Source organism: Artemia sp. Qi Xiang Cuo, chromosome 1 (genome assembly GCF_049724085.1).
Source record: "Artemia sp. Qi Xiang Cuo chromosome 1, ASM4972408v1, whole genome shotgun sequence".
Lineage (NCBI taxonomy): Eukaryota > Metazoa > Arthropoda > Branchiopoda > Anostraca > Artemiidae > Artemia > Artemia sp. Qi Xiang Cuo.
The window spans coordinates 74,401,685-74,426,766 of NC_142794.1; the positions used below are offsets into that span (position 1 = coordinate 74,401,685).

Below are 25,082 nucleotides of genomic sequence, written 5' to 3' on the forward strand. Positions count from 1 at the left end.
TCCGGGGGAAATTTGCCGGCGGAAGAATTTTACATGGGAGGATCTTTCTATGGAGGAATTTTTCGTGGGAGATTTTCCACAGAGGGGAAAATCCCCTCTTTTTATATTAAATAAAAAACAAGTTCTTTTCTACTGAAAGTAAGGACCAACATTAAAACTTAAAATGAACAGAAATTAATCGACATATGATGGGGGCGGGCTGTCCCTCCTCAATACCCTACTCTTTACGCTGAAGTTCGACTTTTTGTCTCAATTCTTTAAGAACGATTCCTGAAACTCAAGGGCCATGTAATTAGAATCAGAACCTTTTTTAAAAGATCTCAAAAATATTTAGCACGAAGAGAGGGATATTGAGGGGGGCAGCCCCAGTCATATACGGACTAATTTCTGTTCGTTTTAATGTTCCTCCTTACTTCCAGTAGAAAGAAAGTTTTTTTTTTAATTTAATATCTAAAAGATTCACAAATTCAGGGTAAAGTAAACAGAATAAAACATGAAAGGACAAAAGAGTTAAGTTCCCGGCAAATAGCTCTCTAAATTATGAATACTCCGTAAGTACTCAGACGAAAAACCATCTCTATTTAAAAGTATTTAACAGTGAAAGGGTAACTGAATAAAAACATATAAGTAAATCCATCATAGGCAGCGCAATCGCGCTGCCTAGGTAAAAAACGATGTTGGCACAATGTATTATTATTTTTTTTTTCCATACCAGGGCACTTCGTATGGAAGGAGTTGTCGTAGAAACTTCAAAAAGGGCTTATCCGATTGAAAATCCGAGTGGCTAGTGCCGTTTTTAATATTTAAAAGTGATTGGAAAAAAGCTAACACCCCTTCCAATCCCATCATTTTCCCAAACCAACCCAATCAACATTATGAAATAATCATTTTGTTCGGCAGAGTTGATCTCCAGTTGAAATTATGTTTTTGAGGAGGACACTTCCCCACAACCCTCAGGGCAAGGGTTGTAAGTTATGCCCTGGGGGCATATAAGAACGATGTTGGCACAGTGTGTTATTTATTATTTTTTCCTTTAGACCAGGGCACTTCGTATCGAAAAAGCTGTCATAAAAACTTCGAAAAGAACTCGTTCAATTGGAAATTTGAGTGGCTTGTGCTCTTTTTAATAGTCAAAAGTAATTGGAAGGCGACTAACACCCCTTCCAAGTCCACTATTTCCCGAAACACATCCATTCCAAATTTTGAGATAGCCATTTTGTTCAGCGTAGTTGATTTTCAGAAAGAAATTATATTTTTGAGGACACTCCCCCACAACCCTCAGGGAAAGGGTAGTAAGTTATGCCTTGGGGGCATATAAGGTTTTTTATAGAAAGCGTTGTCGTAGAAACTTCAAAAAAAGCTCATTCGGTTGGAAATTCGAAGGGCAAGTGCCCTTTTCAACAGTTGAAAGTGATTGGAGGGCAACTAACCCCCCTCTCACGCCCACCTTTTCCCCAAACACATCCAATCAAGATTTTAAGATAGCCATTTTGTTCAACGTAGTTGAAAGTTTTGGATATTAGGTCTTTGAGGATGACAACCCCCCCCCCCCCCACAGCCCTCAGGGCAAGGGTTGTAAGTTATACCCTGGGGGCATATAAGGTTTTATTGAAATCTTTGTTGTAGAAACTTGAAAAAGGGCTAATTCTATTGGAAATTCAAAGGGCTAGTGACCTTTTTAATAGTCAAAAGTGATCGGAGAGTAACTAACCCCCTCTCACGCACACCATTCCCCAAAACACATCCATTCAAAATTTTCAGATAGCCATTTTGTTCAACGTAGTAGAAAGTTCTGGAAATTTCAAATTTAAGGTTTTTACAGAAAGTGTTGTCGTAGAAACTTCGAAAAAGGCTCATTCGATTAGAAATTCAAAGGGCTACTGTCCTTTTCAATAGTTGAAAGTGACTGGAGGACAACTAACCCCCCTCTCACGCCCACCTTCTCCCCAAACACATCCAATCAAAATTTTTGAGACAGCCGTTTTGTTCAAAAGTACTTGAAAGTTCTGGAAATTAGGTCTTTGATGATGACAACCCCCCCAAATTCCTCAGGACAAGGGTTGTGAGTTATGCCCTGGGGGCACATAAAATTTTTATATAAAGTGTTGTCGTAGAAACTTCAAAAAGGGCTCATTCGATAGGAAATTGAAATTGCTAGTGCCCTTTTTAATAGTCAAAAGTGATTGGAGGGCAACTAACCCCCCTGCCACGCCCATCATTCCTCCAAACACATCTAATCAAAATTTTGAAATAGCCATTTTGTTCAACATAGTTGAAAGTTCTGGAAATTATACCTTTGAGCAGGATACTCCCCCAAAGTCTTCAGGGCAAGGGTTATAAGTTATGCCCTGGGGGCATATAAGGTTTTCATTGAAAGCTTTGTCGTAGAAACTTGCAAAAGGGCTCATTCGATTGGAAATTCAAAGGGCTGGTGCCATTTTTATTAGTCAAAAGTGATTGGAGGGCAACTTACTCCCCTCTCACGCCTACCATCTATCCAAACACATCCAATCAAAATTTTGAGATAGCCATTTTTTTCAACGTAGTTGTAAGTTCTGGAAATTAGGTCTTTGAGGATGACATCCCCTCGCCCTCAGAGCCCTCAGGGCAAGGGTTAGAAAATATGCCCTAGGGGCATATAAGGTTTTTATTGAAAGCTTTGTCGTAGAAACTTAAAAAAGGGTGCTTTCGATTGGAAATTCAAAGAGGCAATGCCCTTTTTAATAGTCGAAATTGATTGGAGGACAACTAACCCCCCTCTCACGCCCATCTTTTCCTCAAACACATCCAATCCAAATTTCTAGATAGCCATTTTGTTCAACGTAGTTTGAAGTTTTAGAAATTAGGTCTTTAAGAATGAACCCCCGCCCCCCACAGCCCTCTGGGCAAGGGTTGTAAGTTATTCCCTGGGGGCAAATAAGGTTTCTATAGAAAGCGTTGTCGTAAAAACTTCAAAAAGAGTTTACTCGATTGGAAATTTAAATGGCTAGTGCCCTGTTTAATAGTCGAAAGTACTTGGAGGGCAACTAATCCCCCTCTCACGCCCACCATTTCCCCAAACACAAAATCAAAATTTTGAGATAGCTATTTTTTCTACTTAGTTGAAAGTTCTGGAAATTATGCCTTTGCAGATGACAACCCCCATAGCCCTCGGGACAAGGGTTGTAAGTTACGCCCTAGGGGCATATGATGTTTTTATAGAAAGAGTTGTCGTAGAAACTTCAAAAAGGGATCATTCGATTTGAAATTGAAACGGGTAAATCCCTTTGCAATAGTCGAAAGTGATTTAAGAGCAACTAACCCCCCTCTCACGCCCTTTATTTTCCCAAACACATCCAATCAAAATGTTGAAATATTCATTTTGTTCAACGTAGTCGAAATTTATATTATAAATAAATGAAACCCAAAACGAATATAAATTACAATAAATAACCGAGTCAAGCTCAAACGAGAAGAAACTAACATGAGTAGGGCTCAAAACCCCTATGCGTTCCCAAGGCCAGAACATAATTTGCACTTTACTGAAAAAAATACAAATGAATGTGAATTGTCAGTTTAATATACATATACTGATATTTAGGAATCAAAATAATAATATTATTTGATTTATTAAAGTTACGAAAGTAAAAACATTTATATTTTTTCAGTAAAGCGCAAATTATGTTCTGGCCTTGGGAAGCCATACGGGTTTTGAGCCCTACTCATGTTAATTTCTGCTCGTTTTGAGTTTAACTCGGTTATTTATTGTAATTTATATTCGTTTTGGGTTTCATTTATTTATCGATGCTGATTTGTGGTAGTTTCAAGCTTGGTAGATTATTTGATTTTATTTTTTGCTCATCTTTGGTTTAATGGAGTTCTTTACTTTTCTTTGAAAAATTTATTTTGTGAAAAAGTATTTTAAATTAATAATAGAAAAAAGACTTAAAAAAGTTAGAAAAGGATGAATCAACTCCACAACCCCCCAACAGATAGCAACCTTTTGATGGGCGATAAGAAAATTTTCACTATTCCACCATATATTCCTCAATTGAGTGACAAAATGGGAAGAATCAGAGGCAACGCTATAGCGTTTCCTATAGGACAGGCCGTAAGGCTTTAATGTTTGATTATTCATTTTTATCCCCAGAGATACTTCATATAGAAGGGAGAGGGGGGGTATATAAAATTGGAGCAGGCCATTTGATTGGAAATCGGAAAATCTAGCACCTTTTTAAGATAAAAAGGTGATCGAAAGGCAACTAGCCCCTCCCCCTATACTTTTTTCCAAATACATCTGGTACAAATTTTGAGATAGCCATTTTGTTAAGACTAGTCTAAAGATCAGGTAACAAAAATTTAGGGTCGACACAACACCCCCCCCCCCTAAGCCCAGGGCGGGTGTTGTAATTTATGCCCCCGGGCATATAAGTTTTCTTGGAAGGGGTTGTCATATAAACTTCAGAGGGGGCTCATTCGATGGGAAATTGAGAGTTCTAGTGCCCTTTTTAAGAGTGAAAGCGATCGAAGGGCAACTAGCCCCCCTGCCCTCTTTTACCCATACGTATCCAATCCAAATTTTGAGATACCATTTTGTTCATCATAGTTCTACGATCAGATTATAAAAACTCAGGGGTCAACTCAACTCCCCAGATCTCGGGAGCACATGTTAAATGTTATGGTCGTGGGCCATATAAGGGTTTTATGGAATGGGTGGTCGCATAAACTTTATAGGGGGCTCATTTGATCGAAAATTGAAAGTTCTAGTTACCTTTTTAAGAATCAATAGCGAGCAGAGGGTAAATATACCCCCCCCCCCACACGCCCTCTTTTCTCCAAATGAATCCAATCAAAATTTTGAAATAGCGATTTTGTTCGAAACAGTTCAAAGATCAGATAACAAAAACTCCGGGGTAGGCTTAACCCCCAGAAACCGGGGGCAGGCGTTGAAAGTTATGCCCCGGGAGCATATAAGGTTTTTATGGAAGGAGTGGTCACATAAACTTCTGAAGGGTTAATAAACTTAGTTAAAACTTCTAGCGCCTTTTTAAGAGTAAAAAGTGATAAGAGTGGAACCAGCCCCTCCCCCAAAGTTCTTTACCCAAATCCATCTGATCAAATTTTAAAATAGCCATCTAGTTCAAAATAGTTCAATGATCAGATATCGAAAATTCTGAGGTCAATGAAACCCCCCAGAGCCCAGGGGGTGTTGAAAGTTATGCCCCGGGGGCATATCAGGTTCTTATGGAAAGTGTGGTCGTATCGACTTCGGAGGGGGCTAATTTGATTGCAAAGTGAAAGTTCTATTTCCTTTTTTAAAACTTAAAAGTGATTGGAGGGCAACTACCCCCCCCCCCCGTCTTTGTCCTCTTTTCCCCAAATGCATGCGATCAAAATTTTTAGATAGCTATTCTGTTTAAAATAGTCCAAAGATCAGATAAAAAAAACTTCGGGGTTTATACACCCCCCCCCCCCTAGAGCTCGGAAGGAAGTGTTTTAAAGTTATGCCCTGGGCATAACTGTGTTTGAGTTATAAGTGTGTTTAAGTTATGCCAAAACAACAGTGTGTTTAAGGCCTTTATGGAAGGGGTGGTCGTATAAACTTCGGAGGGGGCTCATTTGATTGGAAAATGAAAGTCCTAGTTCTCTTTTGAAAGTAACCAGCGATAGGAGGGGAACTCCCCCTCCACCAAAGCCTAATAAAAATAGCATTCTGCACGAAGAACACCTATCCTCTCTAAAACTGAACGGTTACTTTTCTTTTGTGGCAATTTTTATTTAAATTTCCCTCCACAAACTTTAAATTATTTTTTTAATTTTATTGTATGTTTAGCCCAATGCTCGGGACAAAACCTTAGAAATTCGACTTTTTAGTCAAAAAGTTCTTATTTCGTTTTTTCACACCAAACTAAAGTCTTACTTGCGAAATCCCTCAAACTTTGATTTTTCAACGTATTGAAATCTACTGCTTATGGATTAGTGAAATTACGTATGGTAAAAAATAACTTATACCTGGAAAAGTTTGCCGAGCCTAACTGCTAACTTCCAAATTATTAAATTTTGACTATTTTAATTTTTTTATGTTTGGCCTCTCCCCTCTCAAAAATTTCCTTTTAGTGATTTTCTATATGGTCATTTTAACTTTTTTTTTAAATTTCACTGCTGACTTTGAATTTTTCCATTTTTTTTTTAATTTCTGGAATTTTTAATACATTCCCTTGCCCGAGAACCCATTCATCCCATTTTAAATCCAGTGTGAAATTCGATATATCCCCATTTTCTTTGCGGGTGTTTTTATTAAAATTCCCTCCGAAAAGATCTATTTCTTTTTTTTACACGGGATAAAACCTTAGAAATTCCAGTCTTTAGACAAAAACGCTTGTTTTTTTTCCTTTATGGAATTGTTTTCTCTAACCGAAATCACCCTCCCCCAACCAAATGAGCCATCCTATGCGTGTGACGTCAGTGCATACTTCTCGGTCGTGAATGCTCAAGACACCTGCCTAAACCTTATAAATTCCACTTTTTAGCCAAAAATACTGATTTTATTGACCTTTTTAGGCAATGCATTCTCTGGAGTGAAATCCCCCCAGAAACCAGATCTTTCTTGTTTTTCCCCTATAATATTCGACCCCAATCCTTTTTACAGGTAAATTATGATCATTTTTTTTTAGATTATATAATTTTACGAGCATTTACAAAGTCAATTTAATTAAGTCTTTGGGTACCTTAAAGAAGCGTAAAAAGTCGGTTAAACGGGTCAAATGTGGTTTAATCTCACGTGTGGAACTTGAATAATTCAATTTCACGGTCGAAATTCATCAAAAATCAGATTACTATTTTTATTTCATTTTCTCCAGGGTTAGCTCAATTTTTACTCGATTACCGAAAAAAATAACTATATTAGAAGAATAACGCATTTCAAACGTCAATTTGTATCCACGACGAGTGAATGGAACTCAAAGAAATGAGCACCAAGAAAAAAAACAAAATGCCAGCAAAAAACTAAGAAATGATACAAACTACTGATAACAAACACAGGACAAAAAAATAATAAAATATGATAACCAAAAACTGACTTGACATTACTTAAAAACAGAACTCAAAATTAGTTAGAAAGATAACTATGTATATCCACTTACTTGAACCCTCATGACAAATTCTTCCATACGAACTTTAATATCGGACTGATTTTTTCTTCTTGTTCCATCATTAGTTATCGGTTCACTCATAAACGATGTAATTGGAGTTCGAGCGTAAACAACAGAACCAGAGGCTAAGAGAAATACCGTGCCACCAGCAACAAAAGAAATGCCTCCGATACTAGAAGAAACAAAACAAAAGGAGTAAATATTCAAGAAGATTTTGGATCGAGGACCTCGGATATACGATTTGAGACTAGAGTATTCAAAGGTATCTATAGTACGCTAAATAGATATTCTACGACGTACTCCTATCGCAATAAGGTGCATCTCAATTGTTGCGGTTTAGTTTTTTTCTCTTTTTTTCAGATCGTGATGATTAAAAGTTCTTATTACTTTAACCGTTATTACTTATTACCGTTAAAAAAAAACATAACAAACAACCTATATCTTGCTTCAAAATTACTTGAAACTGATTAGAAAACATAATCCATCGACTATTAAATCTATACTGTAGATGATTACTAAAGGCCCTTCACTGAAAATAAGGTAAAGCACCCTGGCATATTGGGAGGTCAGTATAAAAGTCCAATAACTATATCTCTGGGAATGTATTGACCCTCACAGCCCTTGGGGAAATACTGCAGGTTATAAAATTGGTAATTTTTTTTACATATAATATTTTCTATTGGGGAGTATACAGACATTTTTCAAGAGGGGGGGGGCTGCAGGGGGGGGGGGTACTTCCGAGGGGGAGGATTTTCTGTGGGGAGGGAAGTTTCGGAGGGGGGACTTTCCAGAGAAAATTTTACACGAAGGGAGTTTTCCAGGATTCCTACTCGAAATTCTTTTTATTTGTCTTACTTTCTCTTTGGCAACTCAATTTACACGTGGAGAACTTCCGGGGGAATTCTAGAAGTAGTACTACTATTAGTGCTACTGCTAGACTAGTCTAGAGTAGTACTGCTACAGTTTAGAAGTAGTACTACAGAAGTAGTGCTACTGCTACAATAGTAGCTACTGCCACTACTTCTACTGTGACTGCTACTACTTCTATGGGTATTAAGGTGGAATATCCAGGTAATTTTGAGGGGGACGTTGAACTAAATCAAAACACAGTATGGGCATGCAGGTTGTCAAAAGGGTGTATCAGCAATATTTCAGGAGTGGCTTTGAGTATGAAGTTAGAACTGAAAGTAATGCTGAGGGGGGGGGGGATGATACAAAGACACTGTGCATACTACTACCACAACTTCCACTGCTACTAACAGTACTATTACTACTACCATTACCAGGGCTAGGGGTATTAAAAAGAAAAATTCGTGAAATGTTTTGCATCGAGTAGTCTTTTTTTTTATTTACAAAGAGTCATCCATTTATTTACAGAGGTACACACAATCATTACAAGAAAATGGGTGCAGTATTCCTATCCCCAGAAGCATCGAATCGCCTAACTCAAGAAAATTTTTGGAAAAAGAAGGAGAACTGTAAGCTTGCTTAAATATTTAGGTCTAAAGGCACCTTTACGTTTTCAGCATTGGATCTTGTCCACTTGAAAATTCCTTGGAGCCCCCCCCCCCTGGATTTCTGAATCTTTCAATGGATCCACCGAAGCTCAATTTCATTAAGCGGCGTATACATGCATGTCTAGCTAGAATCCCATATCTAGACAATCAATGTCTAGGTAACTACTGTTCACAAGCAAAATTTGGTGCTTGGCTAAACAAGTTACTGCCAAGCATCCAGTTCTAGACTCTAGAACTCAAAGTCTAGGATTTTCGACTACAGTCAATCAGAGTGTGTCAAGTGCTACTTTTCATCACGTATGTTTACGTTTTTAAATTGAAATTTAATTTTGTTTCTTCATTAACGTTTATTTTTATTTTAGGCAAATATGCAACATCAGACATAATAGTGAAGCACGCTAAAGCAGTTGCTTGGCTCGTGTCATCCACTATCTTAGGGACAATAAAAACAGGAATTACAATTTTGAAAGTTTGCCAGCATAAGCTCTCTTGATTGGTAAGAAATGACGACTGTAATCCATTTGAAACTATATTTGTAGTTTTAGCTAAGCACTGAATTTTACTTGGGAACGATAGTTGCTTTGCTTTCTGGCCAGACACGAGTCTAGACATGGGATTCTAGCAAGACATGCCTGTGAACGCCACTTTACGCAACTCAGCTATCAGAAGCACAAAAAACAGAGTCCATGTGATTAAATTAGAAGTAGAAGGTGGTGATATACCTTTTAAATGAAATATTTCTTTTATGGCAAGCAATTTTCATTGAATGTCCTATTTTCGTCACGACTTCCAAAAGGCGAACCAATCTTGAAGTTGACTGCATCACTCTGGAATAAAGATGAAATAGAAACAGAACATTATAACTTTAAGTAAGAAAGCTGTTCCTTCATACATTCTAGTTTTATCAACAACATCTTTTTGTCATTCAACTTTGACAAAAGGAAAATTACATTGGTTCCCAAAATGACTCCAAATATCGATATTAATTATCAATTAATTAAAAAAAACTTTCCAAAAAATAAGTTTTTCAAAGAAAATTAAAGATCCATATTAAATTAAAACCTTTAGAAATATTTTTCTACAATAATTCAAACTCAAAACGACCAGACATTACAATTAAGGAATAAATGAACCCCAAAACTAACAAAAATGAAATAAACAATCATAGCAAACATCCAGATAACCGTTAGTAAAATAAAAGAATAAATAAATCTTGAAACGAGCAAAAACTAAATTGATTATTCCTGTCAAACTTAAAACGAACAAAAATCGCTACAAACAGGAGTTTAGCTCCTGCCTTCTTCCCCCCCCCTAACCGTAAAAGTATAAAGCCTATTACGTCATTTACGTTGATTTCAGAACTATATGTGTCTTGAATAGTCGTTGGAAAGAACTAATGAAAATAAACTGAATGTTGGATATGTAATGATACTAATTGCTGAAAATTTAGAAATTCAATATTTTATTTCACAGTAATTTTTATTTTTCAGTGTTTTAATTGTAAATTAAAATATTTATAATCTATATCTTGATATTATCTGGATCAATCACTCTCATTTAAAGGTCCAATTGAGACCTGTAGTTTAAAATGGCGGGGAATTTTCTCCTCAGTCCTTTGTCCGGCACGAGTTTTGCAAAGATTTGTTATTAGAATACTTGCTAATTGAAGTCCTTCTGAATCATGTCGTGAGGCTTACATTAGGTTGAAAATACTTCCAACGGCTGCTCTCCGCGATTTTTATGCTGATGTTTTCATGAATAATTGCGTCAAAGGTAGGTCTGCTTCTTCTTTAGGTGTGTTCACTTATGTTAATGAGGTTCCCATGGCCAGGCCTGAATTTACCAATAGGCGCATTTGGTCTGGGCCTAGGGGCGCAATAAATTATCACTGAGTGATTCAATTTCTTAACAAAAACAAAGTGAGAAAAAATTTCTTAACAAAGTGCCAGGTGTACTCCGCCTCAGTGCTGCCTATTTACAGAAAAGTTGAATTGAAAACCAAGTATTTTGCAGTAGGCATTAAGACATGGCTAATTGTAGAAAAACACAAGACAGATAGTCCAAATAATTGAGAGGCAAATGTTTAAATGGCACGGGTAAATAGCGGGAGTAAGTATGGCTCTCTTATTGGACAAATACTTGTTTGTTAGTTTTTGGAAAGGCACGCCTGCCTAGAGTATCAGGCAGGTTGACCAAGAATTTAAAATTAACATAGGACCGTTAGATAGCCTGGAATGAGAGGCAAGCAAGGTACGCCCGCCTATGGTCTTAAGAAGGTTGACCAATAATTTAGAAGTGACACAGGACCAATAATTTGCTTAAAATAACAGGCAAACAATCGTTGAAAACCATCTTCATCTTCCAAATAATGCCTATTCATTGCCTAATCTCAGCCCCGCACTCTGAGAAAATTTTAATTTTTCACATATTTTTCAAATTTTTGGGTCACGAGACTTGCCCGAAACTCCGGGTGGGTGGGCGCCCCCAAATATTTTCCCAAATTCCTCTCTCAATTTAGCACTTGTTCACGGATGCCCACCGTCTTCAATCACTTTCCAAATAGTATTTATTCATTGCCTCAGCTCACAGTTCAGCCTTCTGAGCAAATTTAAATTTTTTGCAAATTTTTCAAGTTTTTGGTCACTGGCCTGAGACACTGGGCAGATGGGTGCCTCCAAAAATTGTCCCAAATTCATCCCTCGCCTTAGAACTTATTCACGGATGCCTAAGGCCGTGAATGGTTAGACCGTTTCCCTAGCGATAACCATGCGCTACACATACCAACAATATTTTTTTCATTTTCACATGGGGTCCCAATCTAGCCCACGTCCATCGCTTAGCATTCAAGTCTTTTGGAAAGGCACGCCCGCCTATAGTCTCAGGCAGGTTGACCAAAAACTTAAAATTGACATAGGACCGTTAGATTGCCTGTAATGAAAGGCAAATAAGCGTTTAAAGCCTAAAAGTGAGGGGCCCCAACTACCTAAAGTGTCAGGCAGGCAAGTGAGCCAATTTATAGTCAGACAACACAGGAACTCTGCAGCCACTTAGAAACTGTCAGCTGTCTCTTAAGAATGGCCGCTGTAAGTTCGGTATCACCTCTCTCTTTCATTACTTTTGGTTCATCAGTTGCCTTCTTTTCAGCGCTTCCACTATCCCCGAATTGTTGCTTAGGTTAGAAGAGTCAAAGCTTCAAATCCAGCCCTCCATGGTAAAAGGTCAATGAACAAAATTTATTTTAATAATTTGGTTACGTCTAGGTCGGGGTTTTCTCTTGTTTTTAGAGAGTCTAAGTTATGGAATTCGTTAACTGAGGATATTTAAAGTGGTGATTTAAGTAAATTTAAATGGCTGTTAAGAATGAATTGCTTTCTAAATATTATTTTAATGATTAACTTAATTGGATACAGAATTTATAGAATAAAATGGTATTAAATCGTTAGAAATAGTATTTTATTTTGATTGATGTGTGTTAAGGAAGGAGTTGAGTGTTGATTGTTAAATTATTGGTAGTAGGGTGTTTGGAGTTATGGTTTGTCTTGTTTCCTAATTCCTTCTGAGGTTAATGTTAATTACTATTATTTGTTGTGGATCTGTTTGATTATCTCTCCTCCAAATCATGATGTGGCATTTGAGGGGATATGTCTATGTTAATGTTTTTTGTTAATAATTGATTTTAAATAAGTATAAAAATAAAATAAATAAAGTTCCCTAAAAGTTTTGATCAAGGGCCATTATCCATTCTTGGGATATTGCAGATACAACCAAGATGCACATAATATCTTTTGATTGAGTTCAACATCCCCCTCAACATTTTCTGAAGTTCTATCTTAATACTTATAGCCCTTGCTGACACTCAGGATCAAACATTCCCCCTCTTTCCCCATGATAAATCCTGACTGTAAACAATGGGCATATTGCATAATTTACAACCTTTTCTGCAGCAGCTGTGGGGAGCATTACATTCCCAGAGGCGTAATTATTAGACCTATTGACAAATCAAACAGTTTGTGGTAACGAACTGAAAGTAAGGAGCGGCCCGGCTCAATAGTAACCGAAACTCTAAAAAACAAAATTTTGTTACCGATTAATATATTAAAAGAACCTGATTTTTATGCTGATTTCAGATATATAAGTTTCATCAAGTTTAAACTTACCCATCAAAAGTTACGAGAAAATTTGCCTTATTTTCGAAAAAGGGGGAATCACCCCCTAAAAGTCATAGAATCTTAATGAAAATCACACCATCAGATTCAGCGTATAAGAGAACCCTACTGTAGTGGTTTCAAGTTCCCATCTGCAAAAATGTGGAATTTTGTATTTTTTTTGCCAGAAGAAAGATCACAGATGCGTGTTTATTTGTTTTTTGCTTTTTTCCCCAAGGGGTGATCATATCAACTCACTGGTCCTAAAATATTGCGAGAGGGCTCATTCAAACGGAAATTAAAAGTTCTAGTGCCCCTTTTTAAATGTGCAAAAAAATTGGAGGGCAACTAGGCCCCCTCACACGCTCATTTTTCCAAAAGTCACCAGATCAAAATTTTGAGATAGCCATTTTGTCCGGCATAGTGAAAAATCTAATAACTATGTTTTTGGGGGTGACTTAATCCCCCATATTCCCGGGGGAAGTATACAGAAGTATTGGGAAGTATAAAAACGTTTTCAGGGGAGAGTTTTTTTCTGGTGGGGGTGAGGGGAGGGGGTTAAGTGGGAGAATCTCTCCATGAAGGAGTTTTTCATGAGGGAAGAGAATTTTCTATGAATGGGTGCAGGATTTCCCAGCATTATTTAAAATACGATCAGAAATTAAATAAAAAAAAAAAAAATTTTTCAACTGAAAGTAAGGAGCAACATCAAAACTTAAAACGAACAGGAAATTATATGAGGTGGTTCAACCCCTAGTCAATACCTCGCTCTTTACACTAAAGTTTTTTTAGAACTTTCAAAAGAGCTATTTATTCTAATCAAATGACCTTTGTGATTTAGGGATCATTCTTAAAGAATTGGTCGAACTTTAGCGTAAAGAGCGAGGTATTAACTAGGGGGTGAACCCCCTCATATACTTAATAATTTCTGTTCGTTTTAAATTTTAATGTTGCTCCTTAATTCAGTTGAAAAAATTGTTTTTTTATTTAATTTGAACAAAGCAGTTATTTCATAATTTGGACCAGCATTAAAAAAAAGGACAAGGAGAGTCCTTTGTCTTCCAAGCACTGAATGTAAACAATAGGCACAAGGTATAATTACAACCTTTTCTCCAGCGGCTGTGGGGAGCATTACATTCCCAGAGACATAGTTGTTAGATCTATTGACTAACTTGAACAAAGTGATCATTTCATAATCTTGACCAGTATTAAGGGGGGTCTAAAATGGACAAGGAGAGTCCTTTGTCCTCCAAGCATTGTTCAACGTGCCCTGAAAGTTTCAACTTAATGCCCTCAGCTATTCCTGAGATGTTGCTGATGTACCCTTTTGACAATAAACATGCACATATTGTGTTTTGGTTTTGTTCAACACCACCCTTAACATTCCCTGAAATTAGTCACAAGTAGATGTAGTAGTAGTCGTCAGCAGTTACATTTGCAAGTTTCTGCAGTCGGAGTTAATCACAGTTGCAGTCGCAAACCAGTCCTATTTGTAGCCACATTAGTATTAATAGCAGAGGCCCTGAAAGTTTCAAGTTAATACCCTTACACATTCCAAAGATATTGCAGATACACGTTTTTGATAACTTTGATGCAGATAGTTTCTTTCAACATAGGTTAATATACCCCTCAATATTTCTTGAGATTTCACCTCAATACCCTTAGCCTTTTTGGACAGCCAGGATCGAACATTCTCTCCTTTCCCAATGATAAATCCTGCAAATAAAAGAAACTGACAAATTGCATAAATTACATTCCTTGTCCCAGGGGCTGTGGAGGCATGACCTCCCCGAAGGCATAGCTAGTAGACCTTGTGACTATTTTGAATAGAATTGCTTAAAAAAAACTCAGTGTTAAAGATGGTAGCTAAAAGAGCAAGGAGGGGGGGGGGTGCCCTCTGTTCATTTTTCAACATTCCTCCAAAACATACCTTTAAAGTTTCAATTTTATATCCTAAGTCATTCCTTAAATATTGCTGTTGTGTCCTTTAGACAACTCTCCTGCATATAATGTGTTCTGATTTTGTTTGACATCCCCCTCAACATTTTCTAAAAGTTTTACCTTAATACCCTTAGCCTTTTTGGAGACTTGGGATCAAACATCCCCTCTTTCTCCAATAACATACCTTGTATTTAAACAATGGACAACTTATATTCCATACTTCATTTGCATCATGGGCCGTGTAGGTGTCTTTTTGTACCTGGAGGCATAGTTATTCGACGATTTTTAACAAGATGGCTATTTATAAAATTGTGATCAGATAGCTTCAGGGGGGCAGCTAGAAAGGGGACTAAGAAGCCGGGAGGGCAGCTAAACGGGGGGAGGGGTGAAAAGGGGACTGGTTGCCCTCGGACCACTTTTTAATACTCGCCTCAACATACCCTTTAACTTTAAACTTAATACCTCAGCTGTTGATTTAGTTTGACAGACCCCTCAATAATCTTCAAAGTTTCACCTTGATAACTTTAGCCATTCCAAACACACCCAAAATTAAACATTTCCTTGTTTCCTAATGATAAATCCCACAAAAAAAGGGCACACTGCATAAATTAAAATCATTATCCTGGGGGTTATGGGGTACATTGCATCCTTGGCGGCATAGTTACTAGACCCATTGACTATTTTTGACAAAATCTCTTTTCAAAATTTTGAATAGTGATGAAGGAAGAGAGCATCTAAAAAGATCAAGGGGGCTGGTTTCCCTTCCTTAGGTCTTTCACATCCCCTGACAGTTTCAAAATAATTCATTAAGCCATTCCTAAATATTGCTGATCTGCCCTTTTGACAACCAAAATGCACACAGTGTGTTTTATTATGTTCGGCATCCATCTCAAAAACTGTGGGGGTCATGTCATACCCCTGGGCATAACTATTTGATCTTTAAACTATTTTGAACAAGATGACTATTTCAAAATTTTAAATGCTTTTGGAGGGACGGCAACTAAAAGGTTTTGGAGGGGAGCTGACAGCCCTCTAACTACCTTTAAACATTCCCTTCAACATGTCCTGAAAGTTTCAACTTAATACCATCAGCCATTCTTAAAATATTGCATATCCTCCTTTTTATTAAACTGGATGCATGTAGCACATTCAATCTATTTTATCATTCCCCAAACATCTTCCTAAGTTTCACCTTAATGCCCTTAGCCTTTTCAGATATAGGCTAACCAGAATCAAGCATTCCCTTATCCTAATGAAAAAAACCTGCTTGTAACAAATGGGGAAATTGCATAATTTACAATCCTAGTCATGGGGCTTTGGGGGAGGGGGGGGGGTAGGCACGGCATCCCTGGAGGCATAGCTATTAGACCTTCTGACTAGTTCAAAAAAATAAAAACAATCTCAAAATTTTGATCAGTGTTGAGCAAAAGAGGTACCTAAAAAGGGCAAGGAGGAGGGGGGGAAATACCTTCCAATGTCTCTTCAACATCTCCTCAACATACCTTGAAAATTTCCCCTTAATACCCTCAGCTGTTGCTTAGATGTTGAGGAAATTCACTTTTCACAACCAGCAGCACATAGTGTGTTTTCATTCTGTTCAGCATCCCTCTCAACATGTTCTTAAAGTTTTCCTTGATACCATATGCTAGAGCATTACCTCTGATAAGCTTATCAATCTGGAGATGCAGAAAGTAAAAATATGATTTCTTGGATCACAGAAATAGCTTTGTCATGTCAGAATAAATGCAACCCACCTAGAAAACTCCAAACACAAGAAAATTTGTTTTCAATCATTGGTCTATTGTTGCATCTTTCTACTTGCAAGCCCTTGCAAAATAGATTTCGGAATAAAACAAATTTCAAGAGTTTGGATTAAAATGTTTTAAGACTAGGGTACTAGTTGTCATCTTTTTTCTTAGTAAACTCTTTTGTCATCAATACAAATCTTTTTTAGTCAATGTAAAAATGGTCATGAGCCCAATTAAAAAGCAGTGTCTATGGGTGTGAAAAATTACTATGCTTTGAGTACCTAAACGTGTCCAACATGAAATATGAGCCTTTCAAAATGATATAAGTAAATTGTGACAAGCAGTAGCACTGCTCAGACTGCAACCACAATAGTGTATGAAGGGGCCCTCCCTCATTAGCTGACACTTATAATTAGAAGGACATTTGACTCAGTTAAAAAAGACATTCCTGAAAGGATGGATGAAGTCAAAGATAAATTTTGCCTGATTTGAAACAAAAGAGGAAAATAACCGGGTAAATGATTCTGATGAAAATCATGCCATCAAATTCAACCAATCAGAGAGCCCTAGTCGGGGTTGTTACAAGCCATTGGGGGGGGGGGGGGGGAAGGGATTTTACCACCTGGCTGGTCATTTTTACCGGCTGTTTTTGTAAATAATTAGCATTATGTTTGCTTTGAATACAATAGATAAAATCACTGCACAAATTGGTAAAACCGCTGCATTTCATTTGTATACAATCCTAAAAAGGGCTTATCCCAGATTTGCCTCTCAATTAGCCATGTCTTTCTACAATTTGTCTTTCTAAAATACATTTCTACAATCTTTTCTACAATTTGGTACATATTATGTCACTATTTTAATGAAATTTTCTTTAACCAAATGGAAAATTGTGGCACTATGTGTAAACTCACAGCTGGAGTCAGTAAAACTGCTGCGTTTACCAACCAAGTTCAAACTTTCTGTAGATGATGTGTCAGTATTTTCGTGGTCTTTGTTTAACCAAACAAAGAATTTATGTGGCATCAGAAAAATCATGGCGCTTTGCTTCACAATTTTACTGACTTACTTTTTTTTACCAAGTGACCAAAATATTATGACAGCCCTAACCCTAGTGCAGAAATTTAAAGTACCAATACTGTATACCAAAATGTTTTTGAGTTTTTTTCCATGAAGGTGATCACAGATGGACATTTAATTGTTGTTTTTTTTTCCAAGTTCTGGTTCATACAAAAGATCAGATTGAACTGATGCTCCTGGAATATCATTAGAAGGCTTATGAGTAGTATCACATTCTCTAGTATTAAGGGTCATTTTACCACACAAAATGATGATTTTGGCTAAACATGTCAAAAAGCTGTTGAATGAAAATTCTGAGAAAGCCAGTTGATTTCAAATTATTGAAAATCTTTATATACAGCTTTTAAGACTGAAAAGCCATGTGTAGGCCAAGTGTATTCTTTCCTAAAGCTGCATACTACTTCAAACCATTCACGCTAACAGAGCATCTCTTTTCTTTATTTGTATTGAAGTCCAGACAGGATATATGGTTATTATGACATTTATGTTAATGCTTCATTTACTAAGTTTATTCACTTTATGATGCCAGTTTTGCTGTCATGTCATTTTTGAGGGATGTTAGGGTCTTATTAAAAATTTCTACAAATTTGTTTTCAAAATAACATTTCACTATTAACACTAAGGGTAATAATAATTACTACTTCTTAATCAGCTGCAAATGGCAATTTTTTTCTCACTGGACAGTATATTTAGAAACATTTTTTCAAACTTTTGGTTACTATGAACTGTTTTACCTTTTGAAGCCCCATCAAAGGCTCAAAATGGAATACACTCCAGAAATGACTATTGAAATATGAAAGATCAGAAGAAGGAGGGGGCATGAGGCAGCTCCCCCCCCCTTTTTTTTTAGAACCCCCAATTTACACTAGATGTCAAGGCTTTTCAGCCAAACTTACACTAGGTATTACAATTTGTCTACACAACCTAACCTAGATTTTATGACTTCTCAACCCAGCTCACTCACTTTTCAGATCACATTAGACTGCTATTATAATGATTCTTTGTGTAACATACATTGGGAAAAAAACACTTTTCACCTGTAACTTCAAATAAGTTGCCAATAGATGAAACAAACTTTGAAATATCTTGTAGTGAAAATACTGTTTCATAAGTCACAGGAAAATTCTGAAATTTGATGTCTCATGTTTTCAAATTTCAATCCATTCTTGGGGTGTTTCTGATAAATTTATTGAAAAAAAAAACAAGATATAAACAGCTGTTTAGCATGTTCTACAGTGTCTTACATACCATGGACATCTGAAATTTCTTCCAGATGGGTAAGTCCACTTGTCCTAAATGACTAAGTTGTGCAGGTCTATTCACATTAGAATAATTAAAAGATTGCAAAATAGGATATGAAAGTATGAACTCATCTATGCAAAATGGGTCACAAGGACTAGAAATGTTCTGGAATGCCAGAACAGGGGAGTTAAAGACTCATAGGAATCATAGAATGCAAAGACTATAGGTATCATCCTATCAACTCAAAAGGGTAAAATTCTAGTTCAGGGGCTTCTTGTCATGTTGGAAGTTAGGTGGATGTCAGTTGGAAGTAGTTGAGTTAGGTGAATGAAACCTTCACCAAAGAATCAAGGGCCAAAAAAGTGTCCTGGAAAGGAATGGTCAGTCTACAGTGTCAGCCCTTTCCTGATTTCTACAACTTAGAACCTTTCTCAATGCTGATAAAATATTTGCCCTTAATCTCAAGTTTTTAATCTCTTTTTTGTAGGGTTATAGGCTTAGTTTTGAAAATGCAATTCCAGTTATTTAAATCAAATTTTAAGCCATAGCCTATCAATGATTTTTTCCTAAATTATCCAAAGAAATAGATTCAAGATCTTACCTCATTTGAGCAGAAGAATTATATAGTAAGGTTTCACTTTTATGACAGAAAGATTATCAAAGGTCAGGGCCCTCTACTACTACTACTACTACAGAAAACAGGCTAATGCCTCTATAATAATAGCACTCACTCCTATCACCCTCCTTGTGGAGGGGTTTAATTAGAATTTTCCTAAAAACATTAGGCACTTCCCCTTTTTCAAAACCATATTCTTAATCTTCAATGACTTACCTCAGACCTCACACCCACCATAATTAAAAAACTCATTTACTAAATTATCAGCAACATGGGCCTTATAATTCTTTTTGTATCCTTTTAGTGCTGTCACTAATTTTTCCTCAAAAATAAATCTTCAGTCACTTTCAGTGTCACAGTTTTTCTTTTTATCATTCTTCTCTATATCTTTTCCTGTAACTCTATCACAGTTTAGCATATTCTTAAAATATTCTGCCCATTTCTTTTTAACTCTTTCCTTATCATCAATTTTGAATCCAATTCCTTTCTCTAACTGGGACAAGTCCAGAGTGCCTTATTCCCCCTTTCTTTCAAAGTAGTACTGTGTGTGAATGTAAGGAGGAAGGACCATGGGGTTTTATTCTCTTTGTAAATGATCCTTAGTGAACACTTTTGGACCAGCTCAGTTTTGTCACTAAGTCCTATTAAGTAGTGAATGTCAGACAATACATGCATTTTCATATAACAGACTGGCATACAATAAGTAAAAACAGAGAGAATGTATCTTTGGGGGGTTTGACTTAAACTTCATGCACAGCATACAGTCAAAGAAAACAACCTACTCTGTTGGGGACAGTTTTATTGACTGGAAAGCTAGATTATTTATGCTTCAATGGGTTGTCTGACCTTCTTTGTGAAGACAATAGTAGTGTTTTGAGAGATCTTATGACATGGGTTTTTCAGATTGGTTTTATTTTTTGTATGCCTGGGGGAGGGGTGGTATTAATTTGAATTTATTTTTGGTGCTCTGTTTTAGAAGAATTCAAGGTGTTTTCAGCTGGAAAAAAAATCCAAGGAGAGAGCAGGGTATTCTCAGCCATGATTTACAAGAAAATCTGAAATTAAATTTAAAAAAAGTCACGTTTTTCAACTGAAAGTAATGAGCAACATAAAAACTTAAAACAGACAGGAATTATTCTATGCAGGCCTACAGATTCTTATTCCAATTTACTGGCCCTTTTGTTAAGCAATTGTGTTGCAAGCAAGGGCTAAAACCATATTTTTATATTTGATAATATCAAAAGGACAGTATTCAAAGAACAGTTGTTCTCAAAGAATTTGGGAAACAGTCAAACTTTAGCATAGGGATGAACTGAAGTGAGAGCATTTCACCTCACATAGAGAATAATTTCTGTTCTTTTTAAGTTTTAATATTGTCCCTTAATTTCAGTTGATATAGTTTTTTTAATTTATCAATGTAATTTAATGTCAAGATTTTTAGGATGTTCTGAAATAGATAGTGTTTGAAAATGTTATACAATGAACTTCTATATTTCATACCTGACATTTTCATTATTTTTTGTCATGTTGAATATAATTTTTATAAAGGAATAAAGACAAATTTTATAGAGCTAAAACACTAACTGCAAACCAAAAAGCTGCCCCCCCCCCTGTACACAAGATATTACCTATGCCCATGAAAAGGCACCAAGTGTTTATATAGGCTATATATATATATATATATATATATATATATATATATATATATATATATATATATATATATATATATATATATATACATATGCAGTAATTACACAGATTTTAAAAATAGATGTAAAAAGCTGAGCAAAAAACTGATCTTAAGAGGTTTTTCTGCCAAAAAAATTAGTTGGCAATTCAAAAAATTTAGTTTCATGTATCATGAACTATTAAGTAAATATACAAAAAATTATAAAGAAATACTGAATGATCTTTTCTTATACTTTCTCGTGGCTTTTTTTTTTTTTTTTTGGATGTTTGAGTTTCTTGGGGTTTCAAACAAGCTTTATGATCTTTAAATTGGTGATTGGTTCCAGATACCAATAAAAGATACATCTGGACATGTCTTCATTGGTTCCAGAATGGTCTCTTTCAGTGACCTCTGGGATTTTACTATCGAAACATTGAAACACTTTTTGTATGTAATTTTTAATAGCTTGACTAGTATGCATGTATTTCACAGGTTTTACCTGACATAGGGTTACCATATAGATCTTATGGTAGAGGCGCCACCGTTCTGGGTAAAGAATGTAAAGCCTTGAAACCCGTTAAGGCTGGTGGTATTTCTTTTGATGAGCCCTAAATGGAAGGTTTTACTTGGAAATATTTTGCTAGATTTAAGGTGCTTTTGCTGGTAATTTTACAACAACTTACATTTATTGATGACAACTTTGCATGGATTTGGACTTTTCTATTTGGTTGATGGTTTGGGTATACTGTTTGATCCTAGGTAGTTGGATGGATGTGTAAGGTGAGAGCCTCGTTCAAGTGCACATTTGTCTCAATTGCTGGATTAGGACGACAGTTTTTTTTTTTTTTTTTTTTTTTTTTTTTTTTTTTTTTTTTTTGCTTTTGCCAAGTAATTACCTCTTAAACATAATATATATATATATATATATATATATATATATTCACTTTCATCCAAGCAAAGTTATGTTGGAAATTTGCAAATTATCTACTTTTAATTAATATATGATATTCAACTGATCTGATAACCTGTTCACATATAAAACATAAAATTGTATTAATTTATTTTAGCTTACTAATAATTCTATTAATGGTTCATTAACTAAAGAGCAATTCACAGGCCAAGAAGGATCTTAATTGACTCCAAAGTGCAAATAAAGGTAATTAAGGTTATTCTAATTGCATCATTTTTAATCAATTTCTGTTGAATATATGACCTCAAACAGGGTTGATTTATGATTGTTTGTTATGTACTTTGCCACTTTTCTTAACCCATTTCCAGTGTTGAAACAAGAAACTAATGGGTCAATAGGATTAATGAAATAACCTTATAATTGATTTTCCTAGCAACAAGAACTACTATATTCGGAAATAAAATAGAACACCCAACAGGCTAGGCCTGAGAGATGAATTGAGAAAGCCTAAGCAACAATTAAAAAAAAAATAGGCTATATGCCTCCAAGAAGATTATGCCAATAGGCCAGGCTGACTTTCTGAGGTACTTCTTAAGACATAGCAGAGATATTTTTAATTTGGGGAACTAGACCTATTAGTATAAGCATAGTAAGTTGGTACATTAGCCTATGAACTATGCTGGTCCAGTGGAGACTTACAGAACACGAGTACAAAACCGGGGTTTTCTATTTTTAAAATTGACGCTAAATCATCAAAAATAGGACGGAAAAAACAAGGATGTTTTAATGAATAGTTCCATTTGATACTTTTAAATTGCATTGCAAAAGTTTGAAAGAAATGTTTTGAAAATATGGTTTTAAAAGTGTACATAGAGTGAAGTCTTAATTTTAAGGTCTTTCAACCCAATCTTCATAAATATCTCTACCTTCTTACTGTATTTTATCCAATTGATTAATTTTCATCGGATGTCATCACCAAACTAAAGCCAACTGCTTCTGTTTCAGTTATTTGTTATTTGTTATCTCGAGAATGTGTCGTGTCATAAGTCGAAAATTAAGGAATGCCGTTTTTTCTTTCGGTTTTTATACAGAATATTCCTTAGAATTATTGTTATTTCCCATACGTGAAAGATACAAGTCCAGTAACCTTTCTTAATAGCAACGGCTCTAGACCGATTCAGTATTCTCTTTTAACTAGGCTTCAAATATTTTAAGGTTCTCGATGTTTAAATATTAATTTTTATGAAAATTCCCAAAAACGAAGTTTTCAAAGAAAAGTAAAGAGCCAAATTAAATTTAAGACAGGCGGAATTAAAGTCTTAGAATCATAGGCAGCGCAATAGCGCTGCCTAAGTAAAGAACGATGTCGGCACAATGTATTATTTTTTTATTTTTTTTTTGGTTCTAGACCAGGGCACTTCCTATCGAAGGAGTTGTCGTAGAAACTTAGACAAGGGCTCATTCGGTGGGATATTGGAAGGAATTGTGCCCTTTTCAACAGCCGAAAGTGATTGCAAGGGAACTAACAACCCTTTCACGCCTACCATTTCCCCAGACACATGCAATCAAAATTTTGAGATAGCCATTTTGTTCAACGTAGCTTAAAGATCTGGAAATTATGTCTTTGAGGAGGACACTCCCACCACAGCCCTCAGTGCAAGGGTTGTAAGTTATGCCCTGGGGGTATATAAGGTTTTTTATAGAAAGTGTTGGCATAGAAACTTAAAAAAAAGGGCTAATTCGATTGAAAAGTGAAACAGCTAGTGCCCTTTGTATTAGTAGAAAGTGATTGGAGGGCAACTAATCCCCCTATACGCCCACCATTTCCCCAAACACATCCAATCAAAATTTTGAGATAGCTATTTTTTCAACATAGTCGAAAGTTCTGGAAATTAGGTCTTTGAGGATGACAACCCCCCCCCCCTACAGCCCTAGGGTAAGGGTTGTAAGTTATTCCCTGGAGCATATAAGGTTTTTATAGAAAGCGTTGTCGTAGAAACTTCAAAAAGGGTTCGTTCAATGAGCCCTCCTAGGGCTCTTTGCCCTAAAACAAAATAACTATTTTGTTCTACGTAGTTGAAAGTTCTGGAAATTATGTCTTTGAGGATGAGAAACCCCCCCCCCACACCCCTGAGGGTAAGATAAGATAAGATTTATTGCTTTAAAACGACTATCACAAGCCCAAAAGGGCCGAATTCGCACTTTAGCGTCAAATAAAGCGAAAAAAGAACAAACAATCAAACAACAACAGAAAATTATAAAAGGGTCAATGTCAAATACGTAAAAATTTAAAAACACAAACAAATTAAACTCATAAAATTAGAAGCACAAAGGGTTGTAAGTTATGCCTTGGGCCCATATAAGGTTTTTATAGATAACATTTTCGTAGAAACTTCAAAAAGGGCTCACTCAATTGGAAATTGAAAGGGCTAGTGCTCTTTTTAAAAGTCGAAAGTGGCTGGAGGGCAACTAACCCCCTCTCAGACCCTCCATTTTCACAAATACATACATACGAAATTTTGAGATAACCATTTTTTTCAACATAGCTAAAAGGTCTGAAAATTAGATATTTGTGGATGACAACCCCCCACAGGTCTTGGGGCAAGGGTTGTAAGTTATTCCCTGGGGATATATAAGGGTTTTATAGAAAGGGTTGTCGTAGAAACTTCAAAAGGGGCTAATTCGATTGAAAATTGAAACGGCTAGTGTCCTTTGTATTAGTAGAAGGTGATTGGAGGGCAACTAACCCCCTCTCACGCCCACCATCTCCCCAAATACATCCAATCCAATTTTGAGATAGCCATTTTTTTCAACATAGTTGAAAGCTTTGGAAATTAGGTCTTTTAGGATGACAACCCCCCCCCACACACACACACACAACCCTCAGGACAAGGATTGCAAGCTATGCCCTGGGGGCATATAGGGTTTTCATTGAAAGTGTTGTCGTAGAAACTTCAAAAAGGGCTCATTCAATTGGAAATTGAAAGGGCTAGTGCCCTTTTTAATAGTCAAAAGTGATTGGACGGCAACTAACCCCCCTCTGACGCCCACCATTTCCCCGAACACATCCAATCAAAATTT

At 36.2% G+C, this 25,082-nt stretch overlaps 1 protein-coding gene across 1 annotated transcript in view; it reads right to left on the reverse strand.

The window, feature by feature from the left end:
- Coprox (oxygen-dependent coproporphyrinogen-III oxidase) overlaps positions 1 to 22,955 on the reverse strand; it is an 82,157-nt gene extending 59,202 nt beyond the window's left edge. Inside the window, exons 1-3 of the mRNA XM_089091809.1 lie at positions 22,936 to 22,955; positions 9,370 to 9,474; positions 7,122 to 7,302 (exon numbers count right to left, since the gene is read on the reverse strand). Of these exons, the coding sequence (XP_088947935.1) occupies positions 7,122 to 7,302; positions 9,370 to 9,470 (282 nt within the window). The 5' untranslated portion in view covers positions 9,471 to 9,474; positions 22,936 to 22,955. The remainder of the gene's footprint in view (positions 1 to 7,121; positions 7,303 to 9,369; positions 9,475 to 22,935) is intronic.
- Positions 22,956 to 25,082: the final 2,127 nt, after the last annotated feature.